Consider the following 16155-nt stretch of genomic DNA (forward strand, 5'->3'; position numbering starts at 1 on the left):
AATCAGTTCCCTTTAATATATATATATATACATACACACACACACACAACACACACACACACACACACACACACGAAAAATGTACAGGTGTGGTCAGTCATGTTCGCAGATAAAGTTGCGGGTGATATTAGGGATGGCCTTAAAATAACTTACCGGATGAATATAACATAACTGTAAGTTAAAAATAAAATAAGCAAATATATGACTAAAATGGAAAACTAAAATTTCAGACTCAGAAATTGTAACTTCCAATTTCAACTGATATTACAGGCAAACGAACCTACATGAACCCCTTTTTTTTTTAATGATTAAAACGCTAGCTTTGTCAGTGTGGTTTACAAACACCACCGGTTTCCGCTTCTGCGCTACGCATGCGCAAGGTAGAGTTATTCATATCCGGGTCAATCAAATGCTAGTCAAACATGTCGGTTGCTAAGCGTAAAAGACAAAATGCTCATGCCTGCTAAGGCTTTATTCTGAAGTACATGTAAAAACCGGTTCCCATGAGCATTATCAATGGGAACCGAAAAATCGTTTCCCAGGACAAAAATAGACGGAACCGAAACATCGGTTACCATACTTGCTGAAATCCTCATGCCTGTATTAGTAGAACATGATATAAAATGGTATTTAAAATTTTTCATCAATAAAAATTCTTGATCTGACAAACTTTATCTGAAGAAAAGTTAAATGCACTGGCCTGTCAAGGAATAAACACAAACGGTCTATACTCGCAATATTTTGAAAATGCTGAAAGTTTAGTTCAACATAATCGCCGTACGTGGTAACAAGCCAGCGATACATTGGAACAAACATTCCTGTCAGCAATCGTGACGTATTGTTGTGTGTGAGTGTGGGGGGAGGGACGCACCACGGGACTGCCGTAAATAGGAAGCCGGCTTGCTAGAACGCGCCTTTATGTGCATGATGTGCTCGAGGTATTGGCCACACCTGAATCAAGCGACGAGGTGGATGATAGTCGATTTGGTCTTGTTATTTTTACGCCGTCACACTGCCTTGTGATCGACACAACGAGGACCCCTGGTGTAACTGAATTTCCTTTGACATGGCTTATGATGTTGATGACTTTTGACGTAAATGCGCTCGCATTATGTGAAGCAGTTCTGAACATGCGCTTTCGTACATGCTCAATACTGTTAACTTGCATTTCCTGTTTCCGGATGAATACCGGTTGGAGCAGGCTTGTTTGGTTAACAACGTTTATGAAATAAACACGTAAATTGACCCCTCCGTAGAAATTGCACAGTCTGCGTCACTGACCAATCAGAGGCCAGAGATCTGCATAATCTCAGACTCAAATCTCAGACAACGCTGGATGGTCCAGTATAGCTTCTGTTGACGTTTTATCGCGTATTTGGGTTCTTTAACAATAGATATGGTTAAGAGGTGTAGTCATGGACTTTATAATAGTGACGACAGGTATCCTGAAAGGCTAGTTGGTGGAGTTCAATTTGTACCCTTTCCAAAACCGAAGACCGAGTACGAAAAATGTCTCTGATGGATAAAACTTTGTGGAAGAGCGCATGATCAACTGAATCCATCAACCGGAACAGATATGTTTGCACGAAGGTAAGTCCTATATTTGATTTTCCATACAGGTCTCATATAAATGAATTAGCAGTTCTTCGCTTGCATAATATAGCTACGTGTATATGATTGACACACTTGATCTGTGTTGAGCGATATTTTGCGATGATCTGACTGCACAAACTTGTCCCTTTGTTCGCGGCTAGGGTAAACCGGACTGTGTTAGCACGAAGGTATGCCCTATATTTGATTTTCAATACATGTCTCATATAAATGAATTAGCAGTTCTTCGCTTGCATAATATAGCTACGTGTGAATGATTGTCACACTTGATCTGTGTTGCGCGATATTTTGCGATGATCTGACTGCACAAACGTGTCTCTGTTCGGCGGTGAGCTAGGCTAAACTGGACTAGCAGTCCTAAAAGCCTTCGATGTGCACCGAGACACCAAGACTGTAGGAAGGATGTTTGAGGACACTAAAGTAGTGATTGTCGTACTCGGTCGGGACTTACGTAGGTTCGGCACTAATTCAAGAATAATTATTGAGGGGAGCGCGTGACGTTACACAAAGAAAACGAGAGAAACGACTCGTAAATCAAGCCTCGCCTTCTTTTCCTTCATACGGTGGTTCACAAATGCCTATACAGACACATATACAGATTCTGCACACAAGTGTTATATGTAACACGAAAATAGGAAACTGTCAATGACGAATTCGTCTTTCGGTTATAATATATTATGTGGCTTCTCGGTCTTCCTCTGACTCGCGCTAATATCAATGGTTTCTCCTATGCATGTAAATACCATTGAAATACCGCTCGCTAAAATGCTTGAAGCCCTGCTGTCTGCTTTTCAACGATACTTCACTGTTAGCTAAGAATGCGAGTGAGAAATCAGCTGGTAAATCGGACAGTTTCGCTCTATTCTTTTCTTGCTGCGCCGATTTTTTGCGAATTGTTTGACGTCAGCGCACGTGTTGTGACGTCACTTCAGGAGAAGTGGTTAAGTGCCCTGTACGGAGGGGTCAATTAATGTCAAGACCACACAAAATAAGCCATGTCTTGAGAGAATGCGAGGGGAGGGGCGTTACTCTTACTGGTGTTGGTGCCTCAACATGGCTACGCTCGTGAAAGCAAAACAACGAACTCAAACGCATGTTCGTCCTATGTTGTCAACTAATATCCGTATTAATTCTAGGCAATTTTTCCTCAATTTTCCAGAGCTATTTTCATGAAAATTTTAAAATCCGGAATTCCGGAGGACTTTCATCACTGCAATATCTATGTATTTCTACTCCTAACAAATTTTACGAGGAAGATTTTTCGTGCTCGACTGTGCAGATTTGCAAACGCGATGGCACGCAGGCGCCTATGCGCCAGTCAAATCACAGTGACTGCAAAACAGTAGCCCCCCAAAATAAATAAATAAAGTTGCACCAAAACAACAAACGTACAACGAAGTCTGTGTGTAGCTGGGAAAGAAAAATCCTGTATATTTAAGGGTACAGAAAAGTTTGAAAGTGTCAGCAAGCACTTGAAACAAACCGTAGGTAACCGCAGTTTTCAGTGCTTTTATAGTTTTATACTCTTACTAGAGGAAATAATAAACATATGCCAAATTTGCTAATCGTGGGCTGGCTCGCTATCCCGAATAGCGGGGGTCCACGGTATCAGGATTGTTGTCAACAGAGATTTACTGTATTGTGGCTTTTCTGGGAATGCCTTTCGCCAGGCTCATGATTAGTGGTGTTTGGTTGTGCTCAAGACCACACTATCTGAGACCAAGACTTGCCTGAGACAAGAACTCCCAATATTTTAGTGAGTCAAGACCATATTGACCCAATTTGTTAAAAATGTTGAACAGTCTATGAACATTCTCTTTAATTATCTCTTTCAAACTTCAACATGATAAATCTCTTAATTTCTCAATTGGTGCAGAGAAGGAACAAAGTACTCTGTGCCAACTTGGGGACTTGTAGGAATGTGTGATTTTTTTTTAATGCTAAAAGACATCAGAACCCATCAAATTAATACTTATCTGAGTTCAAATGCTTTGGTCCTGTTGTTAGCCGTGGTCTTTATAAGCAAAGAGCTTCTCGTTACATTCATGAAGTTAAAAAATAGAGGATTAGTGCTGGTCTCGACAGAAAACTAACAAATCCAGCCCGTCCAAAACTAGACCAAAGCTTCAGGGAGTAGAGTCAGAGACAAGACCAAAATGTGGTGTTGAGACCGTTTTCAAGACATGTTACAACGCTACTAATTAGTACTTGTGAGTTCCTGAAACACCCACTGCTTTGGCTATAGCCTCAAATGCATTAAAGTGCATGTAACATATTTTCATCTAGATAAGATAACTTGCGCTTGAAAATTTATATGTTCAACTGTACCATAAAATGCTTATCTTGTTTGATGTTTTTACCACAAAATACAAGTATTCATGAATTAAAGTCTGTAAACTTTGACCTAGTTTCCTGCATCTGACAAACGCCCCCTTTCATGTGGCTTAGCGCTGACGTCACAGCGTGGAGACCTGTTATGTAACGAGCTTTTGCTCGAAGCACACCGCTTGTTGACGCCGAAGGGAGGAAGGAAAAATAAATAAATAAATAAAAACATTCATTTCGAAAAATCCTCAGCGATTGTAAGCTAAAATGAATCCGTAACAATGGTGAAGAAGTGTGTGGTTCAGTCTTGTTGCAATTAAAATTCTTCTGGACACAATTTTGCACATTATACTCCGCAAAGACCCCAGCCTCAGAAAAGAGGAAGTCAGGTTTGTGCAAACGAGCGCTAATTTTTTCCAAACCCTGTCAGCGTTCATATGCAGTGAACATTTCACCCCGGACTTTTTTACTGTTGGAGCCATGTCTGAGATGGGTTGTTAGTTGTTAGTGCCTCCCATACAGCCAGTTCCGACACCTGAACCCTGACCCTACCAAACACGAACTTGGATTAGCCACTGAACCTAGACACGGTACAAGCGCAAAAGCCCCCCTCCCCCTCACAGAAACCTAACCCAAAACTGCAAAGCGCTTTGGTTAAAAGATAAGGTGCGGAGGTATGTTGATGATTTATTCCCTGAAAACTTCAAACACCGTTGACATGGTTGAATGGAAGCAGATTGTCGTTCTTGGCAAAAAAAAAATGTTTTATTACAGCAAATCGTCGGATCATTCTCAACTAGAAAAACAGGATAATATTGTTTACAAACCGGGAACCCTTACTAAATACTAACTCTCCCTGAGTCTGACTGCTGGCTCGGAATCTTCATCGCCAGCAATTTCATCTGCACTTGAACGTGTTCTGTCTAACTGGCTCAAACTTATTACCTTTAACGCCTTCATAAAGCTCATATTCTTCACTGTTTTCACGGGTTTCATCAGAATCACGTTCATCGCTCGAATGATCAGAACATTGTCATTCTCACTTTGGAATCAAAGAGTAGCCGTGCTTAATTCTCTTTCTGACATCACGTCCCTTCTCGGGAATCTCTGCTGTGTGCTTGGGTATTACCGTCGAATTCAGCATGTGCGATAAATTTTTGCTGGTAATCGAAAACTACAAATGTTTCCTTCATACGAATTCCAGATTCAAATTCAGCATTAAAAAAAACCCTGTAAAATATAAGCAAAAGGTGCTTTGATTACTTTCCAAACACTTTAACATGGAGTCAGGGGTACGTTTCTGAGGAAGAGGGGAGTGGATTTTTTCCTTTAAAAAAAAAAAAAAAACACTTGTGTACACAAAGGCATCAAATCGGACGAAAAAAAACCCATTTAAATTTAGCGGAAACTTTTTTCCAGTTTAGCTGAAGAGGTGTGATGCAGTCATTTTAATGGACAAAAGGTCAATTATTTTAATGAGCAGGGTGTATCTGCTATGGCGTGTAGTACACTACGCTTTTCGTTTGTGGCAACCAGGTTGTTGTACAAACACCCTTGAGCCAATCGAACGCACTGGGAGGGGAAAATGCATGCATCGCAACGTGACTGCTACATTTTCCAACTTAGCTTGTGGTCCGTTGATAAGTTTGTCCTTTCAACAACTTCCGGCGACCTTTTCGACGACCTGAATTTGAGAACTAGAAAGTTGAACCCATTCGCGTCCTTCAACGTGGGTGTAATGGAATGACAAGTCGAGTATAGGCGAATCTGTACAACAGGCGTCGTGTGTGGCAGGCAGCTAGCTAAAGAACACGCGGTGGGGACGACTGACCACATGCTTGACGTTAAACGTGGCTCCATGTAGTAGTCCAGTGACGGTGGAAGGGGCAAAAAAAAAAAAAAAAATCATCCTTTTCTCAACAACAAACACCAGACAGTCTGTGTCGCGACTTTCCCAATCGCAAATTTACAACACATTACTAAACTCCAACAAGTCCGATGTAGGGCCTAATGAACCGCGAGCACGCAGATTGCTCGGTTCGACTTTCAACCAGTTTAAACTGACCTTCAAAGATTGAAAAAAAATAAAACAAAACGTTGTTGTTCCGTACCGGAATGATGCTTTTGCTTTGTGACTAATGACAAAAGGGAACTGCAAATGACGTCGTCGCCCCCCGCAAAAAAAGAAGAAATAATAATCAGCTGCTAGGATGATGGTCAATGTTTCCAATTTGAACAAAACATGTTACTTTAAACCGTATCAATCAACTCTTCATCAAACTCCAAGCTTGTTAAGTCATCATACGTCTACCAAGCGAATGAATGACTCAGTTGGGGGGGGTGGCCATTTTCGGATCGCTGTGTAAACTCATTCCTGCGTGGGCTCCCATGTCTGCCTTTGGTAGTTCCTCGTTTATAATGAATTAATTAATAAGGCACACTTAGAAAATAAACCCCGGAGCATTCATTTCACTTAAACAATTAATATAGATGACGAAATAACATGAAAGAGGACTGACAAAGGCAGGGCATAAGCGTTGATACTTAGTTCCATTATGCAACAAACCTTGGGATGGTTCGCAGGTCCCCGGTTCCCTTGGTCTCATCGTGCTGGGAGAACCACAATTCTAACAGTTTCTCGGTCCCCTCGAAGAAATGTGCACCGTTATCTTCCATCATGAGACAACAGACACGCCACAACAAAAATAAACGTCGGGTATAACGTTTTGTCTTAATCCGTGCTCAATCAGATTATAATTTATGAATGGACAGTCCGTTGAGCAATCCAAATAACGATTTTTCGTCTGTTACCGTCTTCCCTTTTACAGAGAATACCGTTAGCGAGTGCTAGCTAATATCGCCGGCCATACTGTGTACAGCTTTGCTCGCCAACTGTGAGGTGGCTTTATATAAACACGAAGGAATACGTCATAATCTCATACAGCCAATCGTACCGTAGAACTGCGGTTGATAACATTCGATTGGTCCAAAGGGCTGTCCGTTACCGCAATGGCAGAGTTCCCATGACAAAACGACGTCACGTGACGACATGCATCGGGTTTTTTTTTCGTTTTTTCAATCATTAAATATCGCACGTTCATTTGTTTATTCAGAGTAGCCATAAAACCGCTCTCTCATTTTCAACAGAAATAATCTTTCACACTAACTTCCCACAGAGGCATTTTTTACAGTTTCATGTGGTATAGAAAGTGCTGTAACTACGTAATTGAGTTTACGTGATTATATTACAAAATGTGTAATTGTTATTTGTTTATGTTACTCAGAGGGAAAAAAATATTTTGGAAGTTTAATGATTACAGTTTTGGATACATTTGAAAAATTGGAAAAAAAATCTCTAAAACTTTTTTATCTTTTCATGTGACATTCTGCTCTAGTCTCAAACATAACATAATTTCCCAAATATGACCTCAAGAAGCCACCTTGAGGTCCAATCTATTCGCTTGACTGAGATTTTCATAAGGTTTGACTCAGTTATTTTGAACACATAAAATAAAAACATTGACTGTGAACAGTTTTAGCTGAGCTATAATTTGGATTTTTATGGAATAGTCACATATCTAGGTTCTCATTTGAATCTATACTGTTTAAATTGTGCCTAAAATTACTATTTAATCATTTGTGTGAAGTACAAATGCGGTTATTTCCAAATTTTAGTTTAAGTTTTAATACACAGCCACAACAACTAAAACAACAACTATAATGTCGTGAAAATGTATTTGCCCACTCCTGATTTCTTTTTTTTTTCCATATCTATCACACACAACGGTTTCAAATCCATCCATTGTCCAAGCTGCTTATCTACACAAAGGTCACCGGAGTGCTGGTGCCTATCCCAACTAACATTTGGGCAAAAAGTGGACTACACCCTAAACTAGTCGGGAGTCAGCTGCAGGGCACATACAAACACCATCACTAAGCGGGAATTGATTCCAATGTACCCGGACCTATGTCAGTGACCCATGTTTAAAATCCATCCATCCATCTTCTTTGCCGCTTATCCTCATGAGGGTCACGGGGAATGCTGGAGCCTATCCCAGCTGTCAACAGGCAGGAGGCGGGGTACACGCTGAACTGGTTGCCAGCCAATCACAGGGCACATAGAGACAAACAGTCACATTCACAATCACACCTCGGGGCAATTTAGAGTGTCCAATTAATGTTGCATGTTTTTGGGATGTGGGAGAAAATCTGAGTGCCCGGAGAAAACACACGCAGGCATGGGGAGAACATGCTAACTCCACACAGGCTGGGCCGGGATCGAACCCGGGTCCTCAGAACTGTGACGTCAACGCTTTACCAGGTCAACCATCGAGCCGCCCAGGTTTCAAATCATCAGACCAATTTTAATGTAACTCAGAGACAACCCCAGGAAATACAAAATGAAGTTTTCAAATGACTATTTTGTTAAGGTACAGTAGTAAGAAGGCTACAAGACATCAAGAACCAATGTATCATTCCACAATCCAAAGAAATTCAAGAAGAAACGAGAAAAAAGTAATTGAAATCCATCAGTCTAGAAAAGGTTACAAAGCCATTTTCAAGGCTTTGGTGTTCAGGCAAACCTCTGTCAGTGCTATTATCCAGAAATGGAGAAAACTAGGAATAGTGATAAACCTTCCCAGGAGTGGACAACCAACTAAAATGACTACAAGAGTGCAACGATGACTCATCGACGAGGAAACACAAAGAACCTTGAACAACATCTAAAGACCTGAAGGCCTCAGTGGCCTCAGTTAAGGTCAGTGTTCATGACTCTACCATAAGAAAGACACTGTCCAAAAATGGCATCCATGGGAGGGTTCCCAGACGAAAACCCCTGCTGTCAGGAAAGAATACAAAGGCTCATCTCACATTTGCCAAAAAACATCTTGATGAACCTCCGGACTTTTGGAAAAACGTTCTGTGGACTGACGGGTCAAAAATGTAACTTTTGGAAGGTGTCCAGCCTGTTGGATCCAGCGTAAAAATTGCATGGCAAGTGATAAAAGGAGCATTATATCAACAATGATGCATGGTGTGGCAGCTGGAAAGCATTGACCTCAAAGTTCTGAGGACAACAAGAGTGCGAGGATGACTCATCCACGAGGATCGGGTTCGAACCTGGCCCCACCTGTGTGGAGTTTGCATGTTCTTCCTGTGCCTGCGTGAGTTTCCTGCCATATCCCAAAAACATGCAACATTGATTGGACACTCTAAATTGTCCCTAGGTGTGATTGTGAGTGTGGCTGTTTGTCTCTACGTGGCCCTCAATTGGCTGGCAACCAATTCAGGGTTTAACATGCCTCCTGCCCGTGACAGTTGGGATAGGGTCCAGCACTCACGCCACCCTTGTGAGGATAAGTAGCTAAGAAAATGGATAGATGGATGGATGATGCATGGTGTTGGTAGTGTGATGGTCTGGGACTGCTTTGCTGTCTCAGGTCCAGGATAACTTGCTGTGATTGATGCAACAATAAATTCTGCTGTGTACCAGAAAATCCTGAAGGAGAACGTCCAGCCATCAGTTCGTGCCCTGAATTTCACACACTCTTGGATCGTGAGAACGATCCAAAACACACCTGCAAGTCCACCTCTGAATGGCTCAAAAAAAAAAAAAAAAAGGTTTTGGAGTGGCCAAGTCAAAGTCTTTATTAAAATCCAATTGAGATCCTGTGGTGTGACCCTAAACGGGCAGTCCATGCTAGAAAACCGTCTAATATGTTGGAATTGAAACAATTCTGCAAAGAAGAGTGGGACAAAATTCCTCCAGAGCAATGTGAAAGACTCATCACCAATTATTGCAAACGCTTGATTTCGGTTATTCCTCCGAAGGGTGGCACAATCCATTATAAGGTTCAGTGGACAATGACTTTTTCAGAGTCAGATTTTTTTGGTGTCTTAATAAATTAAACTGTCATTTGAAAAAAGCATTTTGTATTTCCTTGTTTCCTTGGGTTGCCTCTGAGGGATATTAAAACTAGTTTGATGATTTGAAACCTTTGTGTGTGGATATATATATTAAAAACTGAAATCAGGAATGGCGCGAATACTTTATCTCATGAATTAATATTATTATGGAAATGATTGAACTTTTTATTTTATTTGAATACACACAGAGAAATATAATTAACGCCCCATATCCATTTACGGCTCATTAAAATGTGTTTATCTCTGTTTTGCCAGGGTGCTGTATTATTGCTATTGAACGACTGCGTATTTACCCATCCATCCATATCCATTTTCTGAGCCACTTATCCTCACAAGGATTGCGGGAGTGCAAGAGCCAATCTCAGCTGTCATCAGGCAAGAAGCGGGGTACACCTTGAGCTGATTGCCAGACAATGGCACGGCACATGGAGACAGACATCAGTCACTCACAATCACTTCTCGGGGCAATTTAGCGTCCCGAATCAATGGGTGTTTTGGGGTTTTAGGAGGAAACCGGGTTGCCCGGAGAAAACCATGCAGGGACGGGGAGAACGTGTAAACTTCACATTTACGAGCCGGGATTTGAACTGTGAGGTACAGCTGCTCACCGTACCACTGCGTATTCATACACTACGTGATTCAAAGAACTAGTCCCTGGATTCTTAAAAGTTTCAGGAGTACGCCTAAATGTAACGCACTAAGGCGAGAAATGCGGGTTGTAGTTTGTAAATGTCGCGGCTCACGTAGAGGCGAAGAGCAGAGTTTGGTCCCCCGAAACTACATTACCCAGCAAGCCTTGTGCGCCAATTAGAAACGTCAACGAGCCAGTGAACATTAAGCGGAGCAGACCAAAATCCCAAACAAGGAAATGGTGGGGGAATAAACCGACCAGATTATTTAATTAATGCATGTAATAATTAATATTTTATTTTCTTGTAAATTACGACGTATTTATGGGTTAGAATGGATTACGACTTCAAAACAAAGCTGGCTGCAGAGAGAGAGAAAGTAGAAGATCTGTTCGAATATGAAGGTTGCAAAGTGGGTCGAGGCACCTACGGGCACGTTTATAAAGCTAAGCGCAAAGACGGGTAAGATGACCATTGATGCTATTGTTTATATTGCTATGAAACTGACCACTGGATACATTTTGTCAAGCAACACTTGTGCATGTGTTTATGAAGGGCGCGTTGGATTTGAATCCCCTCCCAAAGTGATAGCCCGTGTGTGTGTTTTTGTTTTCATGTAAGGCGCTCGCTCACTCAGTCACTCACTCACCAACGTCCCCCCTCCCTCCTGCAAGTCTCCTCTCATGTAGTCCTGCACAACATTGTAGCTTGTCATCTTAATTTTGACATGTTCCCCTTAACATTGTGCTTGGAACGGGTGTCGTCTTTTCACGCGATAGCAACGGTCGATGTTCCTTTGGCGGTCCCAAGTTCCGAGCCCCGTTTGCAACCCGACACGATCAAACTTTTAATTTCATAGTTGGACATGATTGACGGGGCTTGTTTTCATTTTCACGTTGTCACGATCATGCACGTGACATTTAAAATGCTCGTGCGAGGTTTATTAAATCAGATCCGGATTGACTGCACTTTCTGGGGTGTGTCACAATCGTACGTCTTCACTAAATGTACATACATTCGAACAGAGATTACACTTGGCTCCGCAATTTTCTATGAGTCGATTAACACTCATAAGACCCTATGAGCTAATTTCGCAATTTTGTTTCTAAATACATTGATTATGTTTTAAGATAAGTGGCGAAAAGACCATGATAGACTGAGAAAGATTCATTACTGAATTGTCGAGAAATAGGGTTGAACTCTTTTTCACCATCTCATTTGTCCAGATTTTTTTTTTTTTTTTTTTGGTAGGGTTAAAAACAACCCAAGTATGCATTTGGGCTTTGTGGCATTCATTAGCCCTTTCCCGCTGTCCAAGTACCGAGTGCCGTCATTCCATCAGTGGATATTTAGCAAACTTGTGCGTTACTTAGTAATTATAACTTACCTGAAGTGTTATGTCGTACTCCGTGCACACAGCGAGGGGATGATGAATTGCTCAGCTTCAGTGTGGGTCGCGGGGTCACGATCCCAGGACTGGCCTTCGGTCCATTCTGTACTCCACAGCCTTGCTCCATGTGCCACATGTAGAGCCACACAACAACAACATTTAAGGAAATGTTACTTGTTTATTAAACGTGGCAGAACATTTTTCAGCCTGTAGTTGACTGTAGACATTTGAGTATATACTGTAAATGTATGAAACTACATGATCGTCAGCTGAAAAATGGGTGTCTGTTGGAGTGGCTTCTTGAGTTGTTTTTTTTTTCTTTTCTGATTTTGAAGTCTCATTGTAAAGAGTTAACAATTCTTGTTAACAGTTCTCTTCTCTGTGGTATATCGCATTTCCAGGACATTTTCTTTTATATATCAATGTTGATTAATGACATTATGACTACCTATGATGTGGGGTTTTTGTTATTGAATGAAACCTTAACATAATGTAATAGATTTTATTGAATATATAGAAACATTTTCACAGCTGTGTTCAGTTATTAGTACTGGCTACAACTATTTTGTCATTACGGGACACATTAACATTCATGTTGACAATAACATGAAAAAAAAACATCCAACGAACTTTCTGTCATATTAGACGCATTTGACCTCTCTCAACATACACCCCAACTCCCACTCAAGGTCACATCTTAGACCTGGTCATCACTAAAGATGTTGAAATTCTATCAATTGAAACTAAGGATATGGCTATTTCTGACCATTTTTGTGCTAGCTAAGCTAACAGCGGCACGTAACACGTCACATCCGCGCACGCAGGTCATGTGACTCATGAAAATGGCAGCGCCCCAGAAAATTCATAATTGTTGATAAAAATCTTCTCAAAACACCATTAAATGAGAGAGGATTTAACATCCCATTGTTAAAATAGAGTACATATTACATGACCTATTGGATACATTGTAAATGCAAACCAGTGGAATTCCCCTTTAAATAATTGAGGTCCTACCTGGATGAAAGGAGCTACTTTGTAACCATTGGAAGTGCTCAGTCTCAACAAATGACAATGATCTATGGAGTTCCTCAAGGGTCAGTTCTTGGACCCCTCCTGTTCTGCCTCTATATGCTACCTTTGGGCCATGCTTGCATGGGTTTTCTCCGGGCACTCCGATTTCCTCCCACATCCCAAAAAGTGCATTGATAGGGTTAGGGTTAGGTTAGGTGTGTTTGTGAGTGCGACTGTTATCTGTCTCCATGTGCCCTGCGATTGGCTGGCAACCAGTTCAGGGTGTACCCTGCCGCCTGCCTGTTGACAGCTGGGATAGCCTCCAGAACTCCCGCGACCCTCATGAGGATAAGTGGCTCAAAAAATGGATGGATGGATGGATGGATGGATTTGAAACCTGGGTCACTGATGGTGTAGTGGTACACAGGCCTGACATAGGTCCGAGTACATTGGGATCAATTCCCGCTCAGCGATGGTGTTTATATGTACCCTGCAGCTGACTCCTGACTAGTTTAGGGTGTAGTCCACTTTTTGCCTAAATGTTAGCTGGGATAGGCACCAGCACTCCCGCGACCTTTGTGTGGATAAGCGGCTTAGCGGCTTGGACAATGGATGGATTTGAAACTGTTGTGTGTGATAGATATGAAAAAAAAAAAGAAAGAAATCAGGAGTGGGCAAATACATTTTCACGGCATTGTAGTTGTTGTGGCTGTACGACTATACTAATCGTAAATGGTTGTACGACTATACTAATCGTGTTATTGTGATTGAAAAAAATAATTAACTGGAAAAAATCATACATGTAAAGTTGTCATTTGTTGCTGTTGTCAGTTGTCAATGATGTAAAGTTGCAAGTGAAAACCAAAATGCCCTCATACCTAAAAGCAAAAGTCACCATTCCCATTTGAGACTTGCCGTGTACTGATCAGGTTGTTGTGACTTTCTGCTTGTTTTATCAGGTATTACTGATTCATATTTCTTTAGAACACATCTGGTTGATGATTGAACAAACCCAAGGAGAGCCGATTTTCATGCATACAGTCCATTCTCAGGAAAAGCCAAAAACATTTCTGTTCACATTAGACCTCATTAAACTTAACATTGTTTTGGTAAAAAACATTTTTTTTTCAAAACTTAAAGTGTAATCATAAAACGGTCCTCATTTTAACGCAATTAAAATGTCATTGTGAATTGTTGTAATTCTACAATATGACCTCTTCAGGGAGGCAGTATGATTTATTTTTCTTTTACATGTTTCTCTTTGTTTGTTGTTTGTTGGTTTGTTTAACAAAAAGTGAAAATTTTGCTGACACATTTCACGTGGTGATGATAACCCAGAATATGATGCTAAATTAATTGGTATGAAAGAGCATGGCTGAGAGCCCCGACAAATCTATCAATATCTTCCATGTAAATTAGTTGAAGTGGGTTTGAAGCGAGCACCATGAAAATTTGTGTGATCCGTGGGAGCTGCTCCCTGAATAGAGGTGTCATTTGATCCGGTCTAAACGCTCCGTTTGTCTTTTAATACTGCATATTTGCATGTCTTCAAATACCTACACCATTATTTTGCCAAATTGGTCTTCCTTCAGTAAACAAGTGCTTGTTAAAACAATATTTTCACAAGAATAAAATTATAGGGTAAATTGTTGTCCTCCAAATGGGTACCGAAACAAGTCAGCAGTTTTGACATTTGATAAATACATTCTTTCTTTCTTTCTCTACAGGATAGATGAGAAGGAATATGCACTGAAACAGATAGAAGGCACTGGAATTTCAATGTCTGCCTGCAGGGAAATTGCTGTAAGTTTTTTTGTGTGTGTGTGTGATGGGAAAATAATCCAAGTTGAAATACTTCAAAAAAAAAAAATATATATATATATATTGTTGTTGCTACTTGTCCTTAAAGAAATAACGGTATGTAAACTTTTGATAGTACCCAAGCAATTTGTTTTGTTCCCTCATACTTTGGTGTGATGACTGGATGATGTAAAAGTTAAACAATATGTTTTTGAAGCATCTAACCATCAATACTAAAAATTAAAAAAAATTATTGGCTACATTATTCAAGTTGTTGACATGCTATGATTAGTACATTGTCTCGCTCCACTTACCTTGTCACAGTATTTATTATACAGTGAGGAAAATAAGTATTTGAACACTCTGTGGTTTTGCATGTTCCCCCACTTGGAAATCATGGAGTGGTCTGAAATTTTTATCTTATGTTCATGTCCACTGTGAGAAACAATCCAAAGGACAAAAAATCAATCAATAATAAATTACTGCTGCAAATGAGTTTATGAACACCTGTGAAAAGCAATGTTAAAATTTGGTACATTAACCTTTGTTTGCAATTTGTTAGGTCAAATGTTTCCTGAAGTTTTTCACCAGGTTTGCACACACTGCAGCAGGGATTTTGCTCATTCTTCAATGCAGATTTTCTTTAGATCTGCCAGCCTTTCTCGACTGTCGCTGAGAAACACGGAGTTTGAGCTCCTTCCAAAGGTTTTCTTTTGGGTTTACGTTTGGAGAATGGCTCCAGAACCTCAAAATGCTTCGAACAGAGCCACTCCTTGGTTATCCTGGCTGTGTGTTTCGGGTCATTGTCATGTTGGAAGACCGAGGCATGATTCATTTTCAACCATATGAGGGAAGGAAGTTGTTCCCCAAACTCTCTCAATACATCCTTTCTTGAATACAATGCAGTGTCCTGTCCCATGTGCAGAAAACCACCCCCAAACATTATGCTTCCACCCACATGCTTCACAGTAGAGATGGTGTTTTTGGGATGCTATTCCTCATTTTTCCACAGCGAGTGTAATTAAGACCAAAAAGTTCTATTTTGGTCTCATCTGACCACATAACCTTTTCCTATGACTCCTCTGCATCGTTCAAATGGTCATAGTCACACTTAAAACGGGCCTAGACCTGTGCTGATTTAAGCAGGGAAACCTTCCGTGCCATGCATGATTTTAAAACCATGACGTTTTAGTGTATTATGTACAGTAACCTTGGAAACAGTGGTGCCAGCTCTATTCAGGTCATTGACCAGCTCCTCCTGTGTATTTCTAGAGTGATTCCTTACCTTTCTTAGAATCACGTATAACCTACAAGGTGAGATTTTGCTTGGCGCCCTAGTCCAAGAGAGATTGACAATCATGTTTAAAAATATTTGTAAGTCCACCAGCATCACTGAAGGTATGCTGGTCTAGCCATTGTGCAAGTGATCCTAAAGATATGGCAGAATTCACATTGCTAGGA

General features: G+C 40.7%; 2 protein-coding genes across 2 annotated transcripts in view; one reads left to right on the forward strand and one right to left on the reverse strand.

Moving 5' to 3' along the window:
* The window catches only part of amd1 (adenosylmethionine decarboxylase 1), a 43461-nt gene extending 36636 nt beyond the window's left edge, over positions 1–6825 (reverse strand). The window contains exon 1 of the mRNA XM_061812756.1: positions 6503–6825. Coding sequence (XP_061668740.1) covers positions 6503–6615 — 113 coding nt within the window. The 5' untranslated portion in view covers positions 6616–6825. The remainder of the gene's footprint in view (positions 1–6502) is intronic.
* A 3873-nt stretch (positions 6826–10698) lies between these two features.
* The window catches only part of cdk19 (cyclin dependent kinase 19), a 105988-nt gene continuing 100531 nt past the window's right edge, over positions 10699–16155 (forward strand). Inside the window, exons 1-2 of the mRNA XM_061812543.1 lie at positions 10699–10955; positions 14622–14697. Of these exons, the coding sequence (XP_061668527.1) occupies positions 10828–10955; positions 14622–14697 (204 nt within the window). The 5' untranslated portion in view covers positions 10699–10827. The remainder of the gene's footprint in view (positions 10956–14621; positions 14698–16155) is intronic.

The sequence above is a fragment of the Syngnathoides biaculeatus genome, chromosome 23 (assembly GCF_019802595.1).
Source record: "Syngnathoides biaculeatus isolate LvHL_M chromosome 23, ASM1980259v1, whole genome shotgun sequence".
Taxonomy (NCBI): Eukaryota; Metazoa; Chordata; class Actinopteri; order Syngnathiformes; family Syngnathidae; genus Syngnathoides; species Syngnathoides biaculeatus.